This window comes from Phodopus roborovskii, unplaced genomic scaffold, assembly GCF_943737965.1.
Source record: "Phodopus roborovskii unplaced genomic scaffold, PHOROB, whole genome shotgun sequence".
NCBI lineage: Eukaryota > Metazoa > Chordata > Mammalia > Rodentia > Cricetidae > Phodopus > Phodopus roborovskii.
Genome location: NW_026126578.1, coordinates 4,145,871 through 4,171,213, shown reverse-complemented (window position 1 = coordinate 4,171,213; position 25,343 = coordinate 4,145,871). Strand labels below are relative to the sequence as shown.

Below are 25,343 nucleotides of genomic sequence, written 5' to 3'. Positions count from 1 at the left end.
AGTGCTCTCCTTAGGATGAAAGCTCATGTAGTAAAAGGTCTGGTCACTAGAGACTGCCCTGATCATTGTTACTCTTTGGTGAGGCTGAGTGTGAAGCCTCTGCGAAAACTTTAAAATATGGAATTGCTTTGAAAACATCAGGGCTTTGATACATGGAGTTATATCTCTTGGGTCTCTTGAAATGATCTCCTGAAGACCCACTGGTTCAGGTTTCCTGCTGAAGTCACTCTGGACCACGTAGGGCAGAAGAAAAGACATATGACATAGCATCCTGCTGGGTGTTGTCATGGAGACCAGACATTAAACAATGGTGCTTTTCCTTCCCAGTCACAGACCCAGAAACCAGAAAGCAGCTTTTTTTTTTTTTTTTTTTTTTTTTTTTTTTAAAGCAGCAGCTGACTGGAGAGCCAGGACAAAGGTCCTTGACATAGTTTTCCCAGAGTACTAGAGAGCTAGGTTAACTTCTAGGAATATGGTAGATGCTACTTGTGTAATAACCCCCCCCCAAACTGTTATGTACTGTATCCTGTTAATGTCCTGGAGAGCCTTTGACTTTTGCTGTTAATGGTTTCACATCACTGTTAAATGGCATGTGCTGATTAGAACAAAGAATTCAGGGGTAATAAGGTTTCTCCTAACCTGGACAGACATCACAATCAACAAAGCGGTTTCTCCAATCGCTTCAATGTTCCAGTGAGTTCAAGATTACAGGAACAGATGATCTGAATTCAACTGAGAGCTACTTTAGAAGCTTTCTTCATGGCCAGTCTTCTGCCTTAACTAGGATTTTTATAATCGATCTTTGATATTTCCTTAAACAGCTGAGGTCCAAACAGGTATCGCTAATTTAATGTAAACATCATTGCCACAGTCTCAGTCTGAGTGAATTTGTGCCTAAAGTCAGGAAATATGGGTTGTGTTATGAAATTTAATGAGGACTGAGTGTGTTTAAATGTGATTTCCCAGACAGCTCATTGATAGCTCATTGAAGCTTTGGCTTAAAGGCAACATTGCTCCAGAATGAATCAATACTAAATAGGTTGAAGACAAGTCTGGAGATTTATTGATATTTCAATCTAAAAAAAAAAAAAAAAAAAAAAAACTCACAGGTTTATTTATTTATTTATTTATTTTGAACAAAAATCATTTGTAGGAGGATTGTGTGACTCAAACTTATTGGGAATGTTACAGAAAGAAAATGCAGACAAATTAGCCAAGAAGGGAAAGAGAAAGTTGCAGTCTTTAAAATTCTTTCCTAGAAGAGAAACAAAAAAATCCAGTTAATTTAAACAGAATAAAAAGGATAGTTAACATTGTGTAGCTACTGGGAACAATCTGTTTGAAGTACTTTATCATTACTAGGCCCTATAACTACCATATAAAATAATGTATTGTACAATGATCAAAGCTGCACAGAGAGATGATCTTTGATAATAAGTCATATTTCCTGCCTGGCATAAATGATAATAACAAGCACACTGGTCTATTTTTTCCCCTGTAAATGAGAGAGGGATATGAATCCCTATTGAAGTTGCTCTCCTTAATGACCTACCACATAATACACTGAGAAGTAAGTAAACTGCAAGGGACTGGCTTTGTCTGTAATGCATGTCAATGGGTAACAATGAATCTCTGTTATGTATCATGCCCCCTGTTTAGGGACATTCATGTCATTCTTGAATAAAACTCCAAGACAGGATCATGGTCTCAAGATTTCATACTCTTATTTCTCCAATTTGTTTGGAATTTTGAGAACAAACTGCTAGATCACTAATGCCCTAGCACGTAAACAGTGACAGTCTCTTTCATTCATGGAATCAATTGGTGGGCTGCAAAGAAAGACTTTCTGGGAACACTTTGGGTGCAGGCTGACACAGGCTGACCATTGGTTTGACTGTGTGCTAGTGCCGATGGTCATTTGTAGTGTGTTACCTGAAGAGAAACAATAGCTCAGTGCTATTTGGAACTTTAACAAACCATGGGAAATTAAAATGTAAAAGATATTTGGAAACATGGCCAATAAAACAAAAACAAAAAAGGAAAAGGGATTAAGTAACCCTAGGAAGGCAGTTTAATTCAGTTTTCAGCTACAAGGAAAGACTATCTCTCTCTCTCTGTCTCTCTCTGTCTCTGTCTCTCTCTCTCTCTCTGTGAGAGAGAGTGTGTGTGTGTGTGTGTGTGTGTGTGTGTGTGTGTGTGTGTGTGTTTGTGTGTATTTGGGATTTGCTATTGTACAAAGCACATAGAGGAAATGCAGATGCTGAAGCAGCTGTGGGAGGAATTTTACTTTTCTGTTCAAAGTAAGTCCCTAGTGCTATTCAGTAAGGCCAGCAAAATACATTTTTGAGTTTAATCAACTCTTCTTGTGTCCCCATGCCAAATGTGACCATTTGATGTTTAGGTGGGGGTCTACCTTAAATAAAGCATAAGTATATGTGGACTGGAAATTATAACTTAAAGCAGTCTGTGATCATCTCCAGAGGCCCAGCAGACTTGCCTTGATGGATTCTAATGAGTTGTAATGAGTGAGCTGCTCCAGGATATGGAAGGCTACTTTTTTTTTTTCTAGAATTACTTTGTTTAATCATTCAGGCCACTAGAAGTACTAAAGAGAAAAAAAAGTTACAGCGTGTGGTCTTATCATTTCGGGAAAGAATGAGGAAAGGTGCAGGTAAGGGGAGCAAAGGAAAATAAGAAAAGGGTAGGAGAAAAAAGAAGTAAGAGGATAAGAAAGATCAAAAGAAAAGAAGGCGAGGAAAGAAAAGGTAAGGGAGGGAAAAGAAAGACAGAAGGAGGGAAGGAAACATTCCTCTGTGTTCTTATTATTGGATGACGATTCCTGTTTTGTGGTCCTGGAAAGCCCAAGTATTCTAGAATAAACTAATAAGATCAAGAAATGATGATAAGATGGATGAAACAGAAAGAAAGAAAAAATAAACTTGTTCAGCCATAGAAGAGTTCCTCAGAAAAGCTTCTGTCCTTGAGTCTCAAGGATGATGTCTGTCCTGCCACTCAGTTGTTGGTGTCTTGCTGGGGAAGATGACACTCAATTCTAGGCTGTAGTTTCTTGTATGTCAATAGTAATAAGAAGACTTGCCTTAGAGCCTGGTTTGGTGATTTTCAAACTTCATCAGTAAGAATGATAGGCAGGGGTTGTTTTCATAATCATAACCAACATTACAACTTCTATTATTTTATCATGTTAGAATTTTGTGGGTAAAGATGAATGAATCTTCTGCTCCTGGATATAATGTTGACAATATTAAATTTTAAAGTATCAGTGAAAATTTCTGGTTTTGTTAACCAATTTTGTTGTATATTGGCATACAAGAGACCAAATGTGCTTTCAGTAGCAAAGATGAAAGGTTTCTCATTCTGCTGTGTTATTATTATGTCACTCAGAATCTATACTAGAACTATGATTTCTACTTAAAATGCCCATTGGCTTTGGCAACATGCTTGAAATTGCCTGTTAAATTTAATCATATATAGTGGTACAAATATCAGGTAGTGTGAGTCTATGTATCCTACAGTAGCCTTGCACTGATAGCTTTTTCTCTGTTGTCTCACCAAGGCAAAAGACCCATCAGAAGACCACAGTGACCCATCCTGAAAAAGAAGCCTGGTGTGCCTAGAGACAAGGTCGGCTGACTTCACTGATAATCTATATACTACCTTCCTGACTGTGATGTTTTGTGGCAGACAAAACACAAAACCAGAGGCTAGGGAGATAGCTCAGTTGATAAAGTACTTGCTGTATAAACATAAAATCTTAAAGCCATTCCTTGTAACCCATGGGAAAGCAGTGGCAAATGTTTGTAAGCCCAGAGTTGGAGGAATGGAGACAGGAGGATTCCTGGGACTTGGACTGTGACTAGAGAATTGATGAGCTCATTTCATGATGATATTCTGTCTCAAAGAGTAAGGTAAAATCCAAGTGAGAATAATACTGGCCATCTCTGGCTCCCTTGTGTACACACACACACACACACACACACACACACACACACACACACACACACACACACTCAGACACATATACAAGGAATTAAACAAAATATGTAACTCTATCTTAAAAAACAGAAGGCACTAAAAATCCAAGGAAGAAAGGAAAAGAGAGAGAGAGAGAGAGAGAGAGAGAGAGAGAGAGAAAGGAAAGGGAATGAAGAAAGACAGAAGGAAGCAGGAAGGGGAGTGAAGGGAAGGGGAAGGGGAAGGGGAAGGGGAAGTGAAGATTAGAGATGACTAAGGATGTCACTAGCCTTCACTTATGACTGACCCTTACAAAGGAGGTTCTACTATATAGGATCCCAAGCTGTTGCCATCATATTCCATTAAAGGGGTTTGTTTCTAAAGGAAACTGAGACTACATAAAATGAGGCTTAGTCATGGTCACAGAGATGCACAATGCAAGTCATATATGTAACACTCAACTACCACCACAGGGTCACATTCCAAGTTTAGCTTTTTTTATTCTTGGTTAGAGAAAACAACAACACAATCAAGTTCATGCATACACGTACCAACATGAAGAAGCTATTCACTTTAAAATCACCTAAGGGGTTTGGGTCAGCTAAACAAGAACACCCATGAGAGATTTCTCTAGCACCCTCCATGTACAAGTTGAGACCTTGGAGGTTACTCTGAGAAAGTAAATCAAAACCAATCCTCAACCTGAAAAGGCAAAATAAATTATGAGAATGTTCATGTAGATCATAAAGGAAATGATGATTACCTTTCATTCCAAGAGGAAGTCAATTTAAAATGTGTTCAAGCTTTGATGAAGGGAGAGGGAGAGGGAGGAGAAAGAGAGAGAGAGAATCTGCAAAGTTGAGGTACAACTTAATAATAGTTAGAACCCAGAACAGAGTCATCAGTTGAACATTGAGATGAATCTCCCTCACAGCAGTTAGGTGGGGGAAAATTTCAGTGATGAACTAACATGGGTTAAGGACAGGCAATTTCTTTTTAAATTAAAAGTAACATTTGGCTCTAAAAGACAAAATTTGTCCTAAATGGCTGGATCTGAGAAAAAAAACACTCAAATTATCAGAAAGCAACAAGCTATCTATCAAAATAGATTCTGGAACTATTCAAGGTTTATGTATGTGAGCTTGATTGAGTCTATTGGTAGCATGTATATGCAAAAGCTCTTAGTAGCTAGAAAAGGGTATTAGATGCTCTAGAACTGAATGTTCAGATGTTTGTGAGCAGACACGTGGGTTTCTGGGAACTGAACCTGGGGCTTCTGCCAATGCAGTAATTTCTGTTAACCACTGGGCCATCTCTCCATCCCCAACCCTTTTCCAACAGAAATTATGAAGTTCATGTATGATTGGAGTGATAAATGTTGTAGAAATTGGCAGTCCACAGAGGAATGAAATAGACATAAACTTTTTTGATTTTGCATGTTGGCTAAGAGCATCAAAAGAGAGATTAAATGCAGGTGTTGTACTGACATCAAATTTTAGGATTTTCACATGAAACCACAATTTTGAAATCTGACATAAACATAAAAGTCACTTCTTTAGCCTCTATGACCTTGAGGGCCCTGTCTTGAAGGACACAATGCCACCTGCTGAATTACAGACTGTTCTCTTATTCATAATTCCCATTCACTGTCAACTGTATACCTATCAGGTTCTAGATAAGACTGAGAGCCTGGAACTCACCATGTCACTGTATCAAAAGCATGGAGATAAAGGAAACTTCAGGCCCACATAGTCAGACATTTCCTGGTGTCATGCCCTATGATACAGCATCTTTGCAGAACCATTTCTCATTCCTAAACATGATGCATTATTTTTATGCATCAATTTCTTTGTGCATAGTCTTCCCTATTTTAAGTGCCTTTCCCTGTATGACTGCCTGGACCACTTTGCATACGGGATGGAGCATGGTACCCTCCTTACACGGCTGGACAACTGATGTATTTCTACTAAAAGCTCCCATTATCTAGAATTGAAATTGCTTACCTTCATTTCGTATCCTCCATCGTTTTGAGCTCCTTGAGAGACTTGTCCACTTCTCTCTTCCATTCATGTCACCTCAGGGCTGGCATGGGGGCAAAGCTTCTAAGACATTCATTTGATGGTTCCCCCTTAACAGCAGTCCCATGTTTCATAAATCTTGATGAGACCGAGCCAGGCAGTGATTAAATGTACCCTGTGATGCAGTTTCCACGACTTAAGGGCATGATGTGTATAACTCTACTGTGCTAGTAAAACTACTGGCTGTGTGTTCTTTCATCCCATTCTTTAAGTGGAATGTGAGCTGCAGAGCTGGGTGGCAGGTATTAATTGGTTTCTGAGCATGTGCTGAGAGATCAGTCCTGATGAGATTTATTGCTGCATTTATTTCTGAGGTGATTCTGTGTCAAAGGTGGGGTAGCCTTATATTCTTTGCTGTACTATATTTAGAGAGTGTTTCAAAGTGGATTTAAAATTGAAGTGGTCTCTTGTTTAAACAGGGGCACTGCACTGAATGCTAAAGAGGAAGAATCTCACTAGGATGTAAAGCCTTTTTGACAAAGTTCTAAAAAGCTGCCAGTGCTAAATAATCCCATCACATTAATGACAAGAATGAAATGATTATTAAGATTTGTTTATTTGGGGTATCTGTGTGTATGCCTGGCATGCATGTGTTTGCATTTGTGTATGTGCTCAGGTATAAAGGTTAGAATGCATGTGTGCACACCTATATTTTGAAGCCAGAGATTGAAGTCAAATGTGTTCCTCTACTGTTCTTCTCTTTATTTAATGAGGGAGGCCCTCTCGCTGTACTCTTCCTTAATTAGATGTTAAAATAAGTGTTGCAAAACTGATAGCTATTTGTACAGTTATAAAATTTATAAACACATAAAAGAAAAGATGAAACAGTGATGCTTTTACTGATATCAGGCTTAGGCATCTGTCAGAGAGGGTACTTTTTAACCTTACATAAAACAGATTTTTCTAGCCATGTTACACTTTTTTTTTGTCTAACTTTAAATTTGTTTCCTTTAATCTCTTCCATGTAAATGCCAGGCTTGCTATATATGGTGTGTCTTTGTTGGGGCACAGTGGCTGAAATGAAGTTTTAATAGCAAAATAGTATAAAATTCACTCCTACACCTGTAGTTTTCTCTTTACCACTTCATCTCTCTGAATACTGTCACACAAAAATAAATTCAAACACAGGACCCTGATCCATTTCTTTAGTTGGCCTCCACCTGTAGGTAGTTCTTATTGTTAAGGTGAACAGCTGATGTCTACTCTTTGAAATCACTTAACTTGGACCATCTTCTATTCCCAATTGTTTTAAAACCAAATATAAAATGAATCCTTCCTTTGAGAAGTTACCCTTAAACTGATCAGGGAGTAACTCAAGTGCAAATATTACTTGCGTTCATAAGGCTATCAAAAGTTTTAAAACTGGTAGAAAAAACAATAATGAGTGAATGAATATGCCATGATGTGGCACTGGAAAAAGAAAAACCAGTTCATATTCCTTATCCTGTGATATGGTGTGATATGGGTTCTCTGTTCATTCTCTCTGAATCTCACTGACAAAATCTCTGAAGTAAAATAATTCCAGAGAAAAGGTTGGTGTTGTTTGTAAGCACCACTTCCTAGCAGCCTTTATTTTTTAAATTTGTATTATTGTGTGTGTGTGTGTGTGTGTGTGTGTGTGTGTGTGTGTGTGTGTGTGTGTTTAGGTCAAAGAACAACTCCAGGGAGTCTGTTCTTCCACCATATAGATCCCAGGGTTTAACTCAGGTTGTCAGGCTTGGCAGTAAGCTCCCTTGCCTGCTGAGCCAACATGCAGATCTCTAGCAATACTTTTAACTGAAAGGTCAACTTCACATAGTTCTCTATTACTTACTTTAAACCAAAAGGCACCAACTGAGAATGGAACTAAAGAGAATTTTTAATAGATGGATATTTAGTCTATCTTTTTTTTTTAAACCTGGTGATAATTCTTTCTCATTTACTTTCAGGACGTCTTCTGTAAAAGAACTGTTAAATGATGAGCTGCAGTGTTTTGACAAGTACTGGTATTGCAGAGACTTGAAATCTCACTGGGATATGGTTACATATTCACTGTAGGGAAGAGTGCCCTATTTAAAATCTAGGACACACTATGATGATACAGGGAAAAGGAAATAACTTTGGAAACAATACATCTGAAATTAAAGACTGAGATGTTACATCCTTCTAAAATCAACAGGAAATGTAATTACTCTTTGAAAGTAATTGTGTCCTGTACTTGAGTACTAAGTGAATTTTTTCAAAAAAAAAAATCAAGATATTATTTGTATGCAGAATATCATTCCAAAAGAACATATTGTAGGTTTCTGGACAGTGATTTCATAGAAGTCCCATGTCAGGGACACACAAAGAGAAAGTCTAGTCCACATTGCTAAACATAATCCTAGTTTCCATGACAAGACCTCACTTTAATAGATCTCTAGAAAAAGGCCCTCTAACTGGTTTTAAAATGAAGCTATGTTTAGAGACAATCAGAAGGGAGTCCTTCATTCAGATTTACAACCTATTTAAATTTTTATTTTATTGTATGTGTGTGTGTGTGTGTGTGTGTGTGTGTGTGTGTGTGTGTTCATTCATGGGCATGCAATTGCTGATATCCATAGAGACTGGAAGAGGATATCAGACACAATAGGTGAGCCTTCCAAGGGGGTACTGGGATTTGAACTCAAGTCTTCTACAAGAACATTACACCATCTTATCTGCTGAGGCATCCCTATAGCCTTTTCACACTATTCTCCTTGTCATCCACTGGAAGTTCCTAAGTCCATCTAGACAAAGATTTTGAAAGCCATACTTGTTTCCCCTGTGATTCCTTATTGCTTATATTGACCTCCAGAAATACACTATTTAAGAATAGTCTTTTCCAGCATATAATGGGATAATAAAGTAATATATGAGCATGAGCAGTAAGTAAGTCAATTGATTCCCTCAAGATAGTTCATTCATATGATCAGTTGATCAGGTCATATATTACCATGATATAACTTTGTAATCAATCTGTATAGTTTTGAAATTTCTTTGACTTTGTCATTGTTCTTTGACCTTTCCCTATTTTCAGAAAGCACTGCAGTTAGTTTGATTTCTTAGAGAAAGAAACATGATTGAAAAATCATCAATTCCAGCCATAAAACTTTCCAGTAGCTAGTTGTTAAAGAAAGAAAAAAAAAGTGGACAAAATGATAAGAAAAAACCAAGACAATGTTAGGGCCAGCCACTCACATTTTTGATTAGATATATTCCTGGGAAAGTGTACATTCATTTTGATGTACAAAGTAATATTACTGAAGTAGATTTTGTACTTGACTGATAAAACATTTCCTTTTTTCCATATCAGTGGTCTATTCTGTCAGAATGTAAAAATCACACATTTAAAAATAATTTTTACCACCAATTATTTTAACTTAGAGTCTGTATCAAAATAAACAGCACACATTTTCTAAAGTGATTGGCTAGTTGCCACACCCATAACCATGTTCTTCAGTAAATACACTGGACGTGTAACTGGAGTTGCCACTAAGCTCATCAAATAGACATATTTCAAAACTAATTTATTCATTCAGATAGAATTTAATATTGTCATGCATGGTATTCATGAAAACATTTCTATTCATAATGTAGACAATAACACACAAATAAAGAAAAGGAGATTTTTTTTTCTTACCTTTTGGAAAGCAGTCAAAAGCTATACTGTTGGTGGGATAGTGTACCAAGTTACGGACTTTTGTACACTCTTTCTTACTGGTGGTATACAGTCTACAGGGAAAGTAAATATAAATATATAGGAATATATAAAATAAATGTTCAGACAATATTCTTTTTTATTATAATCAGTTAATTTTTGTTGGTGGTGAAGAAGAGGTTATAGTAGAGACCCACAGACATTATGCACACTATTTCAGTGGATACAATAGATTTGGGTAGACCAGTTCACTACAATTCAGGAACATGGGAGTGCTGGTGCCAATAGAGAACTAATGGAAGCTAGGTTGTACTCCCTTGAATTGGTGCAGCTGAGGGAACCAGCCCCCAAATAACTGATCTATCTGACTCTCTCCTACCTGTTGTCATCCCTTTTACCTCAGCCTAGTTCATTCTTGCTGACCAGCTGGTTAGTCCAGAAGGATGAATACGAATAGCGCCATGTTGAGAATGTTAGAGATCCAAACAGATGAAGAAGCAAAACAAAACAAGAAACATTAACAAATCAGCATAGCATGGAAATGTGTTCCGGAGCTTTCTAGGCATTAGTACTCATGTACAATTTGTTGTCAACATCCATTTTCCAGCAACCTAGAATTTTTTATTAATCAAATATTTCCTTGTATTGATACTTCTATTTTATTTGATTTCTTTCTTTGAGATCAGAATTTACTTGTTTTCTTTAGAGTCAATGCCAAATGGTAATAAAAAAGAAAAGCAACATCAGAATGCATTTATATTAAAATTATCTTATTTTATAGTTTATATCTGATATACATATTGTTGTTATTCTAATATGGTCTTCCCCACATTCTACATTCATGGGCATAATCCTATCTGTTGTAGAGCACAAATCTAGCTCCTCTCTTTATCAGTTATATATTCCCTTATCCAATAAGTGGGGTGTGTTCTTAGCTACTAACCTACCTATTATTACTAGCTTCTGTTGACCTTCCAAATTATATTCTGCATTCAACCAAGTATTTTGATGAGTTATTTCTTGGCCTGGGGTACATAAACTTAAAAAATGGATGGTATCTTAGAACCAGGGTAGTTTATAGCCTCTCATCATTGTGCAATGCAATCTTTGCCCAAGGGAAGCTTGAGATAAGAGGGTAATTCACATAGAATCTGATGAGTGGAACTATTCCAGACAAGGAAGTTACCAGATCATATTCACCCAACACAATTAAGTCATGCTGTCCACTGAATAATATACATCTGGCTTTAAAAGGACCATAAAAATAGTCATAAGCCACAGCCCAAGCATGACCACATCCTCCTATTCATTTGGTATGTTAGTTTGCCATGAACATGTACATGCAAGTTGACATTCAGCAGTACAGGGAGAGAGGCCAGATTCAGGAGGTAAGCGAGAAGACCAGAATTTGGAAAAGTCTGAAGAGCAGCATCTTGGACATAAGTATCCAAATGAGGTTTAGCTTTTCTGAACCTCTATAGCAGAATTTTTTTTTAAATAACTAAAAATCTTGGAGTTTTATCCTAATGCCCTTTGGGCTTGCTAGTTTTCAGTCTGACCGTAGAACCTGGCAAACATTGGCTGGAGCTTGAACATGGAATATATGCACAATACACAGCTAACATTAACACTTTGACAAGTTTGTCTCTTTAACCCAACAGAAAGATTTTTTTTTTAAAGCAATCAGAATTTTAACTGAAGGAGCAACTTGAGAGGAAAATTTCAATCCTTGAAGAGTAATGCAGTGCAGAGGGCAGTTTTAATATCTGCACATTATAGTCCAAGAAGCAAGCTCATTTTCATGTAGACGTGTGCAGTGTGGAGGTGGATGAGTGGAAGCGGTCATGCGCCAGATGGCAAGCTGCAGTGATGGAGTGGAGCTGTTCAAGATGAAAACACCAAGGACTGAGATACATTCACACTAAGTATTCAGAGAAAAGATGAGTTGGAGAGCATTTCTGGTCCGTTAATTACTTTGAAGTTCATACTATGAACTGGCCTGTCTTCTTACGTATCTTCCACCACCTTCAGAAAGAATTTCCCATTGGAAAGATGCATATTTTCAAATGCATATATTATTTATAATTTTTACCAGATATCTTAAATTAAGCAAATATTTCCGGTGTTTCCATTGCCAAAATTTAGATTTTTGGAGATGGTTTGAGCCATTCTTGGTTTTCAGTATAATATGATATTATGACATCTCATAGCACCAGAACATTCTTGTCTATTTTCACTGACAAATTTTCACTAGTCTTAATACAAATTAGACATATTTTTGACTTTCAGGTAACAGATTCCAATACAATTGAATTTGATATTTCATTTTCCACATTAGAAGCTTGGTTGGGGAACATTTCAAATGATGTTTGTTTCATCTCAAATTATTTCATTCCTTTAAGCTATATTTCTTTCAGATAATCACTAATGCTAATATGACAGAGCCAGTCTCCACTATGGACTCAGACTGGACATCCCAAGATTAAACTTTTCCCTTTAATACACACACATTTCCAGACCTGTGAACAACAGTGCAATACTTAAAGCAATGGCTGGTTATGTATTTAAAACAAAGTCAGATAAAAACAAGGTACATCCTGTCATTTGAAAAGCTGTACTTTCGGGTGCTTGAGAGACACTGGGGTTTATGCTGGCTGTATTAGACAACATGTATTCAGAACACACTGTTGCAGTGCTGTTGGATGGCTTTGGAGCAATGTGGTCTTTCAATGCTCTGCAAGAGCTGGGCCATCAGAAACCCCAGTGTTTGGAGATACATGAATCTTTCCATGTGGTTCAGCCAATTTCTAGTTATCCTTTGTGTTGTTTTAGGGTATTGGATACATAATGCCAGAAGAGCTAGCAGGATTTCAAACATATTTCAGACTGGTTGAGTGGAAAACACTGTATGTGATTGTACTATTCACTTTTTCCTTCCTTCCTTCCTTCCTTCCTTCCTTCCTTCCTTCCTTCCTTCCTCCCTTCCTTGCTTCCTATCTTTCTTTCTTTCCTGGAGTCTTTGTTATGACTATAAATACCAGAACAACTACACAGTCAAAAAAAATTAAGGATGGCTGTCCAATGATTTCTCAGTGAGACAGTGATATTATTGATATGATTTCAATTGACACAACACTATTTGAATTATGGAGTTAGTATGATAAGGCCTCTACCTGGGCGGCCTCCTCTAAATGTATGTATAACTGTCTGTAGACAATACAATAAGCAACCACTCATTTCACAGTACAACGTGTCGAAACACCTTCACCACCACCAGCAGCACTATCACTAGTACCACTACTGCCACACTCATCAGTCAAATTATTATTGTTGTTGTTGTTATATGAGCTATATTACCAAGTAAAAGAGCCAAAAGAGTAATGTATTCATTAGGGATTTGTTCTGCTAGTTATGTTTTAGGATACACAGTAGTAAAGAGGAATAAGCATGGGTTTAGGAGTAAAACCTGGGTCGATTAAACCTTAGATGCTAAGTATGTGCATGACTGGCTATGTTACAGCACCTCCCTGAATTGAGGCTTCAAGAGCATACTCTCCATTGAATTGCTGTGAATAAATACGAGCTCTTTCATATAAAGTTTCCATGTGATATATATATATTTAAACATGCCTTATGCAGTGATAGTATTAATGTTAGTGTTTACATTTCAGAAACTACTCAAACATACAACAGGTATTGATACAAACAAAAAATAAGCTACAGTCAAATGTTATTAATTCTTAAGTATTATAGGATTAGTTGTCAGGATTTATAAGTTCATATTTGTTCATTTTTACAATACAAATATAGAAAAGAGACTTTCAACTTTCCTGCTCACTGACATGGGGAAAAAATCTTGTTAAGTTTGTGTGCTTGGGTAAATATGGATATACATATATGATTAAAAATTGTTATTAGAATAATATATAAAGTATCCATGAAATGGAAATTTGGTACAAGTCTATTGTAAATAGCTACAGAAAATGAATATAATTATGACTATAAGCCTACATATGAATTACTTTTGGGTGTTCAGTTTTATCTACCCTACCTCGTGTCATTTAGACTATTTTTAACTGTACTATATCATATCTATGTGAGTACTCGCAAATGGACTTTTAAAAATGCTTTGCTTCTTCTGGAATTTGATCCATTGGCATGCAGAAGAAATTTGTTAGATAAGTATTTTATAACACATTTATTACATAGGTAATATTACTTCCTCAGTGGACAAAAAGATACTGAGCTTAGAAAAACTCTATAGCTCTCAGTCACATGATGATAATTGAAGAGGCTTGGATTTGAACTCAGTTGTGCTTCCTACATCACTCAGAAGGCATGCTCTTCCCAGGTCTCCTTAGCCAGTTGCTCTGGAGTCATGGCAGAGCTTATGTCCTCATTCTGTTTCTCCTTTCTTTTGGGGACAATCCTCTGCCTCCTCCAGTGTTATCTATCGCATAATCTCTTCAGAATTGAAATTCTGAGTGAAGGCCATGCTTATTTTGAAAGTGTTTCCTGATATTTGTACATCCATTCATAAATGAACATGGGACAAGATCATGGGTCTTTGTACAGTATTCATTAAAACTAAGCTCTCTGGCCTATTGAATTCCTGTGTGTTTGGTTCTAAATATAGGTATGGTAAGAGTTGCTCATAATTTAAAACCAATGTACGTTGAATGACTTGATAGAAAGTCTGAATTCTCTTATTTTAAAAACAGAAATTACTACCCTGAATGCCAGTTTCTGAATTGGTCAAAATATTCCTGGAATGCAAATCCTATTCCTAGGGCTTTTACTCTGAAATCTATACTTACTACCACACTGTTAAAAAAATGATAATTTAGAACTTTTATGCAGCTAACATCTGAGTCAATGTAGTGTTATGTGATATCCTACATCCATCTTATTTTAGGTCCTTCACAGAAACACTGACCACCTAGCAGTGGGATATAAGATACAGTGTATTGAGGCTAACACTTCTGAATCACAGCTCTCAGTTTTTGTCCTCCACAGCATGACTTCCTTCTTCAGTGTCTTAGGAGTTACTTTCCCCAAGTGTATGCTGCCTTTAGCATGGCCATCTATGACCCTGTATACTTAAATGAAAATTTAATAGCGTTATCTAATATTTCATGATTGTGTTTCTAAAAGACATATTTGAAATAATTTCTTCACATTTACATCCCTGTGGAAGGAAGGCATACTTCTAAAATTCTTCAAGTTTTTAATTTTACTTTATGGCTACAGTTTACCAGATATAGCTACTTCTCTAACAGGAAGTTGTTTTCCCAGCAGAAAACTCCTAAGAGGAAGTCACTCCCCTAGTGGGAAAGGCCTGTTGAAAGAACCCTGACAGACATGTTTATTCCCACTGGGTGTTTCTGGAGCAAAGGACAAAAAGACAAGAGAATGAGGAGTATTGTCAGAACTCTGAAAATCTTCCTGCCAAGAAATTGGTAGCAGAAATTAATCCAATCCACAAGAGTGAAAGTTACCATTTATCAGGACAAACCATCCACAAGGTAAACTTCCTCCATAGAGCAGCATCACACATCACATTTTCCAGAATAGTCTCATGTAGGGTGGAAATATGAAGAGAGTTACTTACTGTTTGGGTCTACGTTTTCACAGAGTTCTGTTTTTGCCTCACCGTTGGGCCTGTCACTGGGTTTGTGTGACAGCCTTGATGACATCGTGGCTGCTGTGACTACGGCCTTGAAGCTTCGCTTCCTTTTCTGGACATTGAGTTCAGGGTGGAAAATGATGATGTACACTTTCGGCATGTATAGCATTCCCAGCGCCACTGACGCACTTAGGTTCATGGAGATTGTAAGTGTGGTAGTTTGTATGTAGAGCTAGGAGACACAACACACAAGGCACTATTACAAATGACCGCAGAGGGTGCATGAATACTTAAAGCGGTGTCAAAAATGACTATGGCTAAGAGAAAAACAGCAATCCCAATGACCTCCTGCTAAAAAAGGAAGACAGCTTGGCTATATATCTGTTTCAGAGCTTGAGCCTACATTAGTTAATGTTGGGAAAATTCCTTATGCATAAAAAGAGATCTTATAGTCTGATGTTCAGGGTAGACCCTTTATCAGATTTAAATTACTTTTAGAGAGAATTATAGAAATGAAAACAAAAGTTGTAGTATATCACAGTAATCTGTAATCTTGAGTAAAAGTTGCATATTATTTTAAATCCCCAAACAAATACTTATTATATGATTTTCTATGCATAAATTCTAAGGTATTATTTGAAAATGACTTCCATTAATAAATGCTTCATTTGTATCATTTTTGTGACACAATGCACCTTCACCAAACCTACAGAGTAGTGATCCAGTTTTCAAAATAAGGCATTTTGTCTTACTTGTGTTTTATAAAATATAAAAGTCAAGGCACCAGCATCTAGTTATGACTTTTGATTCTGTTTACTTTGGTAAATTGCTAATTGGATGATAATACCTCATTCTGCTATTATGTTATTTATAGTTTGGATGGTAACCATACCCTCATCACCATAGCTTTGATCTTTTTGGGGTATTCAACCACATTAAAAAAAAAATCATTTCCTATCCAATGTGTAGAGCCAGTGTCTTGGTAAATAGATGAAGTTGAAAGGACATGTGATTTAATGCAGTCTGTAAGGATAGAGCCACAAATTATGTGTATGGTTATGATGTGTCCTCCTATGACCTAGAGCTCCTTAGAAATCAGATATATCTGACTCATGCATGTGTTCTAAAGGCTAAATTAGACTGGGCAACTGGGGACTCTGGCCTTTTGCATTAGTGCAACCCTTAGGTCCTTGACAAAGGATTGGTCTGTGGTAGTCTACAACCCCTATCTTCTTGCTCAAGTCCATTAGGAGTCTATATGATTCTATGTGGGCTGTGCCTGACTACTTTTGCAGGTGAATTTATTACTATTCCCCAACTCTCTGAGTTCCACCTTCCTGACTATTCATTCTTGTGGGCTGGCTTTCAGATCTCACATAGATTTTGTTCATTCAACCATGGAATCTTTTTATAAGTTCTTTGGATTTGAATTTGTTAGCTTTCTCCTTTATTTCTTAAAACATTTTCCCTGGGATGTTCTCACCCATCATGTATTTTTTTAAATGCATTATTCAAGGACAGTTTCCATTACAGCCTCAGTATAAAGTTGTAATTATATTCTTACTTCTTTGACTTTAGACTGCCCCATCTCCATTACCATGAAGTTAGACCTTTTTTGGAGACATTATTCTTTCCCTAATAGAAAAGTTTAGGGTACTACATAAATATATGATGGATAGGATCACTTGCTTTACAACTTGTTTTTACCTGTACCTCAGTGATCACATAGACATTCTTTAAAATTTTAAATACTTCCATCAGATCGAATAAAAAGTTTGGTATTTCTGATCAAAATCCCTTGAGGAGACCTTTACATATTGCTTAGTATGCTCAAAGCCCCGTGTTTCATCTCTAAAGAAAAAAGGGTTAGATAGAAAGTATTGAGGTACATAGATGAGAAGTTTCAGGTTATACCTACCTCACATACACGAGTCTATAAAGATCAAACCCATGAAATTTCAGGAAGTGAGCCAAGTTGTTGACATGGCTCACTAGCATGAATGGTTTGCTTTTAAGTCTCAAATTTTCATTTTGATGTCACATTTAGTACTTGCTTTTAGCAATGTAATTCGCAACACTTGTAATATCATGTCAGTCTTTAGTTCACATGAGGCTTATCATGTAATGCACTACCCTTGTTAAGCTTGGGTAGTTAATACCACATTCTTATGACTAGCTAATTAACTCAGCCAAATAAATAAGTTAGTAACCATTGTTAATCCTTTTCATTAGAGAATAAGTGTCCATGTACACATAGACAAAGCTCTTCCTGGACTGTTCCTCCCTTCAGCCTAATCCTACCATGGCTAACTGAGATCATGCTTAGTAAAAAAAAGATCATCCTTCACCTTGGCCAAAGTAGCTTAGACTTTTGGGAAGAGCATACATTGTCTTAGAATGTCTGCCTTTGTATATGTGTCACCAATCTAAATAAATTTACAGAGTCCAGTTTCAGCTCCTGGGTTAGAAGTGGCTTTACTCACTTAGGTGCAAATGTTGAGCAAAGTAAGCCAAGGCCTATGCAAATTACTTATAGCAGTTGTCTTAAAGACTCATACACGATGTACATAACACCCACTGTATATGTATTCTCTTGGTCTTGCCATTTTTGTCAATTCTAAAATGAACATTATAGCAGCTCCTAACTCATCAGTCGGGGATCAAATGAATGAATGAGGAGAGAAGAACTCAGTGGGCTCCTAGGAGGCATTGAGCCCATGGAATCTCTGCTACTCCTTACTCCTGCTACATTGACTTGTGGTGGAAAGGGATCTTGTGAAAACACATCCTCTTTAGCCACTTGCAGTTATTTTAAACTTAAGGATAAATGATGTTTAGGTTTGAATATCTACAAGGGCCCATGCTGTTCATGCCTAAGTAGATGGAAATAGAGCAGAAACCAGGTGTGACACAAATGCACACATTTTGAGATAGCGCAATGCCAGGCAAAGCTCAGCTGGGTCTACTTCATGCATCTTCTTTCCTAGTTCTATTAGTGAGGGCATATCATACTATGTATTCTCTATTCCAGAAATTAGCATAGCACTATTGGTTGACTTCTTGTCTTTCATATGCTAAGAATCTGGAAAATTTGAGTGTTCAATCTATCTTTAACAAAAGCTTAAGATCTCCCACTGATGACACTGAAATGTCATTTTAATCAAAGCTTTGCATTTCTCCAGGAACGGAAGAAAATTGTCATAGAATTGAAATACTTGTTTGCTAAACACAAAATACTTCCTGTGCTCATGAGCTATTGAGCTCCCCCACTCCAGGAAAATGTGAAGAAAACATTTGGTTAGTCCAGTTAAGGCACTAAGGACAGTTCAGAGAATAAAGATTTCATCAAATTCTACCTTGGTAAGTTAGAAAGTTTATCGGAACTACCTACAGGAACATCTCTGAAAAGCCCATTTCAGCATGAGTGATGACTCCAGATCTTATTCAACATCCTGTCCTGCTTGAAGCTCCGCCTAAGGGAGCATCCCCTTCACCAACAATTACCTTATGAATCTTGTAACTTTCTTAGCTTCCTGGGCCTCTTCAGTTCCTATAGCTTTCTGAATCTTAGAGCTTCCTTTCCACTTCCAGGAGAGAATGTTGTGGTTTGGAAGAAACAGCCCTACAACATGAGGAAGCTGCCAGCTGCTTTGTTAAGAGTTTTAGAGCCAAGTCGGTTAAAGACAAGCTTGGGATGTTTCAAAGCAAGCTGTGAATAGCTGCAAGGGTAACAAACTTGCAGCTCTGAGAGTTATGATATTCTTAATATGCCTCAAAGACATTAAGAGGATAAAGGAAACACTGGACTTAGAGAAGGAGGAAAGACCAGAGCCATGGAGAAAAACAAATTTCTGATTTGGGGAGTCTATTTTCTTCAACCAGAATTATAAAACAGACTGCAATGTATTTACACATGTGAGTCCTCATTAATAGCACTTCATTAGAAAGGAGTTTGAAGCAATTTACTGATATCAAACCACTGACATAGGAGTGGAATAATTATATGACATGTATTCACTATTATATGATTTTTAGATTCACTGTGTGTTAGACATCTTTTCAATGCCACATCAAGAATACCATTTCACTGAGCCACTGCTGTGTGCTTGCTGAGGCTCAAGTGCTGGGTTTCATACATATACATGCATGTGTATGTATGTGTACATGTATACAAATACATGCTCTGCTATCAGGAGCTAGATTATAATAGCAGAAGCAAAGCAATCAGAATTCCTTTATGACATAGTGACTGTAGCTAATAGTGTGTATTCTATACTTACACATTGCTAAGACAGGACATTTTCAGTTTCCTTACTACAAAAAATGGTATGTGTGAGGTGATGTAATTTAAGTTTCATTTAGCTATTTTATAATTCAGATCTTTCAAAACATCTTGTTGTAGAAAATAAATGTGTAATTTTTTCAGTTAAACAGAGTGCATAAATACATACATACATATTCAATGACAAAATAATGGAAGGCCTCACTATATCCTGTTTCCCATTGTGCATTGGTCTCTGCTTACTTCCACTTTCCCGCCCTGCCTTTGGGTCCTTTCTTACATCTGATGTTCAGTGGTGTCCTTTATACAACTTTCCCATTCTCCATAATCACTGCCTTTGTTTTTGTACTATTCAGGTAGTAATCTCCTTGTTCTATCTAAAATAGTGCAGTCAGTGTTCCCTAATGTTTGGTTTGATCATGCAAATTCAAGGCAGTTTGCATATGTGAATGCCTAGGCACCATGACTTGATGTATATCATCTGCACAAAGCCAAATAAAAACCCCACATGGGTGAGAGGAGATGGCCACATCTCATCCCTAACTGAGGAGCTATTGGTAATTGATGGCTGATTGGAGAAAGTCAATTTTCTTCAGAGATGTAGCTTCTGAGAAACTACTCATGCTCCAGTAGATGACCCTATAGTTACATCAATACTAAATGGGCTTCATGGACTTAAAAAATAACATACAAAATAGAGAAGAAATGCTGCTGTATGGGCATGAGGAAGGAATTATGGGGAAGAAAATAAAGATTAATTCAAGAAAAACACATTATATAAATGGAATAAATGCTCAATAATATAAGAAATAAATTTCCCAGGTAATGATCAAAACACTAAAATAAAAGGAAAAACGAAAATGTTAATTTATCACAGAGAAATGGAGATTCTAGAAACAACTTATATTTCACATAATGTTTGTACATGGAGTTTATACCACAGTAAACACCTGTGGAAAACATAAGTCATATTGTGGGATATTGGTATACTGTGTGAACATGTATTGCTGTTGTTGGTGTAATAGAAAGCTGAATGGTCAATAGCTAGGCAGGAGAGTATAGGTAAACTTCTGGACAGAGAGAGAACTCTGAGAAGAAGAAAGGAGGAGATATCAGCAAAACATAATTCAGCTCTGCAGTACAGAGGACAGGTAAAACTGAGCCATGTGGTAGAAGAAAATTAATAAAAACAGGTTAATTTAAGTTATAAGAGTTAGTTGGAAAAACCTAAGCTAAGGCCAGGCTTTCATAATTAATATGTCTCTGTGTCCTTATTTGCAGGCTGATGGTCAAAAAAAGTCAGATGAGAAAGGTTATTACAAAGCTCCACTGAACTGAGCCAAGTTGGAGAGGACTACAAAAAAAAAAAAATGTACACAGGTTCCTGTTTCAGACATCTATAGCTACTGTATTCCATGGCCTCAATGCCAACTACGAACATCCACCTCCTGCTATGCATTTCCATGAGAAAACATTAAGTTATTTTAAATAAGATAAAACATCACATTGTTCAGACTGTGTATGCATTCATCAGGCATTTCCCAAGCTAAATTCAGCGTCTGTAAAGTGTTTTAATTCCCACCCCCATCTCAGGCACTGCATATGTGTGTGTGTGTGTGTGTGTGTGTGTGTGTGTGTGTGTGTGTGTTTGTGTGTGTGTGTGTGTATATGATGATGTCAATGGTTACCATATCCATCATACAATCTTTCCATTAATCCTGTGGTTTACAAGGTACATTATTACCACCAATTATTATCCCTTAAAAACCACATATGACTTTTTTAGCCAGGGCTGACCAAATAATCAACAAAATGCCTTTCACTGAGTATGAACTTGTTAACTTTCGATTAAAGGAAAACTTCATTCTTTGAACCAAGAATTCAGTGTTATAAACTTATTCAGTACCCAGCATTGTTCCTGTCATTCCTAGTCCATGTTTTCCATTATGAGTGTGTATCAGTCTTCTCATTACTAGTGTGAAGATTGTGACTGCTGTGTCATAGACTGTTGCTAGGCTCAAATGAAAAGAGCCATGGAAAAGATAGAGAATAGTGTCAAGCAGGCAATGAGCACTTGATAAGAATGCTAGTATCATAGTCTCATTTATTGGCTAATACATCAAACAACCTGCTTTCTGTCCTGCTCTTTTTCATCCATTCTTAATACAGCTTGAAATGACTGTCTTGTATAGAGAATCCAATGAATAACAACTTGTTTTGAGAAGACTATATTAAATTTACTCCTAGTTTGTTTGAAATTTATTCAAATCCCTATTTCATCTGTCATTGACTATTTTGTGCAATTATGTCTGCTCCTGGGTATTGTCTGAGAAGTGGGATGCAGGAGCTTCATGGGAGTCTTCAGGTGGCTGGAGAAGCTTCAAATGCTTCTCCCAGCAGAGAGCTACCATGTTAGGAATGAAAATGCTGCCTGATGTTGTCCCTGTGAAGAGGGTACACCATTACCTGGCAGGTATTTGAAATATTCATGGGGCTAAATTGAAATAAAAATTGTTGGGAGCCAATACAGTTTCTTTTTCAATCTTTAATACTTGTACCCCTGATGCCAAGTTAAAGTGGTCATATCATTCAGAAACAAACAATGCCACATGGGTGGAAAGGGGACTAAGTGTTCCCAGTTAGATTCTCTTGGCAATCCCAAAGTTTGACACACTGAAGGCCTTCCTTATGTATGGAATAAATGCCTAGAATATAAGGGAAAACTTTAAAAAATAAAAGTAGGTAAGGTATTTCATCTTTTAGTATTTTTAAATTGCCTGCTTGTTTTGTTTATTGTTTCTGATATTTAGAGTCAATGTTTCTCTGTGTAACAGTCCTAACTATCCTGGAACTCACTCTATAGTCCAAGTTTGCCTGAATCTCAGAGACCCACCTACCTATGCCTCCCAAGTGTTGGGATTAATGATGTAGAAATATATTTCTTTAAAGGAAAACAGGGATTTGTTGTTAGAGCTGACTGTTGCTCTTGGTCTTAAGTTGTTGAGGATGAATATGGGAAAGCTGCTTCAGGTTCATCAACTGACAAAGATTTCAACCCATGAACTGCTAGTGGGTCTGATGCAAACTCTGACTTCTGCTATCCTGTGGAAATTATTCTCAACAGTTGAGAGGAGTAAAGAAAATCACATGAAAAGGATCACATAGTAGGTGGCATGGGGTAGTTGCCTGGGAAATTTAAGTGACATTTGTAGAAGATATGGCTTATAACTTGCAAGATTTTTTTTCTTTTAAATCCTTTCTAATTTCTACCTTGCTCAAAGTATATTTAAACAGAGATACTGTAAGATGTCTAGGGTAGGCATAGGGTCAGTAGATTGATCATTGGGCAAGTCTTGGCTTCATATGTGTTTTGCTTTTCCCATTGGTATCTCAGAACAGACATGATGCTTAGTCCACACAAAATCCCTTCACTTATGTGGCAGGTGCTCCAGGTGAGTGCAATTCAGTTACTGAAGCAGGAGACCAATGGCTTTGCTCATGCTAGAATTACATATATGCCTCTGATTTCCTCTCCTGTCCAGAAGCCTGATGCTGACTCTTCTCCCACAAAGCAAAGCTAGGGATCCCTTTCTTCCAGTAGGCTACATCCTGGGGAAAGTTTCCTGTTGCCTTTGCCAGGCTATTCTTACAGTCTAAGAATGCCTCAAGGCCAAGTCATAGAGAAGCTACTTCTGATTGTGTTGTACATGTACAGGCTTATCCTGCATTCACATACATAGAAACACACACATATATTTGCATACATCCTTACATACTTACTTATCTACAAACTTGAGTACATTCATACACATGCACATATGTGTGTTTAGTGCACACAGGCACTAAATATGCTGGTATATGCTCTCAGACATGCATATAATATACACTGTGAATATATATATATGTACATGTGTATAAATGAACACATATAGGCAGGTTCATGTATAAAAAACATGTACTCACACACTCATGCCCAAACATGCACATAAGCACACACTCATTTTACTACAGAATTACATAATGCCCAAAAAAATGTACACACATACACTTACATTATTTTACTCAGGTGTTTATACATACAAGCACATGAATACATGAATAGGCAAACACATTACTAAAATTATACTATACAAACATAATTCTCATATAGATACATACATGCCTTCATACACATGCATACAAACAAATACACAAATACTAATTTGTATACAGATATACACATAGACACATACTCAAAAGCACAAACATTTACATACACATACACCCAAATGCATCAATATATATAAAGACACATTGACATATAAGCAAATATTCATGCACACAAGCACATATACATACTTATGTACATATATACTCAAATACACATAAACAAATGTACATGCATATACCCATAAATAAATACCTATAAACACATTTGAATATATAGAACCATGCATACACATGCATATATGCAAACATACACACAAATGTATATACACACATGTACACATATGCACATGTATACTTATATGCATACATACTTGTAAGCACTCATGTGACACACTTGAACATAACACATACTCAGGCAGAGAAACATATACTCAGGCATACTCCCAGGCATAAACTCATGTACACAGGATTTCTCTCCCTTATCAGAGACCTAACTCTCAGTTTTTATTTTAAAATATGTTCAATTTCTACTGTGAAATAGCAGTGTCATTCTTTTATGTACCCAATACTGCTGTGTTGTGCTACCAAAAATGTTATTTACCCTTCCTACTGGTTTGAGAGCACAAAAAAAAAATGTTATGTCTCTGCCTGGCAGTGATTTAACATACAAAGGGCAAAGCACTTCCCCCACCATAAGCCTGGAGAGGCACACTTCTGTCAGTTTTCATCAGCTCCCTTTCAATCTCCAGCCACATTCATCCAGACAGAACCTAAAAGGCTTTTCTACAGGAGGCTACATCCCATTCTGCCTTATGATGCAAAAAGTCTGGTTTCTTTCTCACTGGGAAATATCTTGGGGGTGATACAAAGATGTTCTGTGTTACTATGCAAACCAATCACTGGATTGTGAAAACACAAAATCTAAGCTTAGTATAATCACTTTTTAAAGACTGGAAACAATTCCAATTTCATAAGGGCAAATGTGGCCAAGCTGACTGAGACTCAAAGTCATCAACAGAGTACTAAGGAACATAAAACAAAATAAGCATCAGATGAAAACACGGACATCATCAGGGGAAGGGTTAAAGGCCAAGTTCCTCTAGCATTGCTCAGGCATATTCCATGTGTTTACCATTGGAATTGTACAGCACTTATACAACTAAACCAGGAGCATCATTGCAAGCAGTCAATGTAAGGCCTCTTACAGAAATGATATGTCATCTCATCTATGTCCTCAAAGCCAGTGGCAAAGGTATTCAGTTGAACTTGGGAAGTTTTGGTGATTGGTCACTTTTTATTGCATTCCTTTTGTACATTCCCCTCCTCTCTTACCCTTCAACTTCTATGCTGCATGTTTTTCTCCGTGTCTTGTGAATACTGGTACTGTCCATGGAGGTGGCATTTTTGTAGATGGAGCTACAGAAGCTGACTATTTGGAACACCACACCTACTGTTCGTTAATATACTAAGTGTCATCCCTAGATGACTGGTAAAAAGCTTCAATGACATCAACAACCCAGCCTTTCTGAGTTTCCCTGTATAGATGCCAGTGTGCTCTAATATGCCACATCCCCATCA

At 37.0% G+C, this 25,343-nt stretch overlaps 1 protein-coding gene across 1 annotated transcript in view; it reads right to left on the bottom strand.

Moving 5' to 3' along the window:
- The window catches only part of Grm7 (glutamate metabotropic receptor 7), an 803,889-nt gene that overhangs the window by 43,635 nt on the left and 734,911 nt on the right, over nucleotides 1-25,343 (bottom strand). The window contains 2 exon segments of the mRNA XM_051203689.1: nucleotides 9,691-9,782; nucleotides 15,320-15,566. Of these exon segments, the coding sequence (XP_051059646.1) occupies nucleotides 9,712-9,782; nucleotides 15,320-15,566 (318 nt within the window). The 3' untranslated portion in view covers nucleotides 9,691-9,711.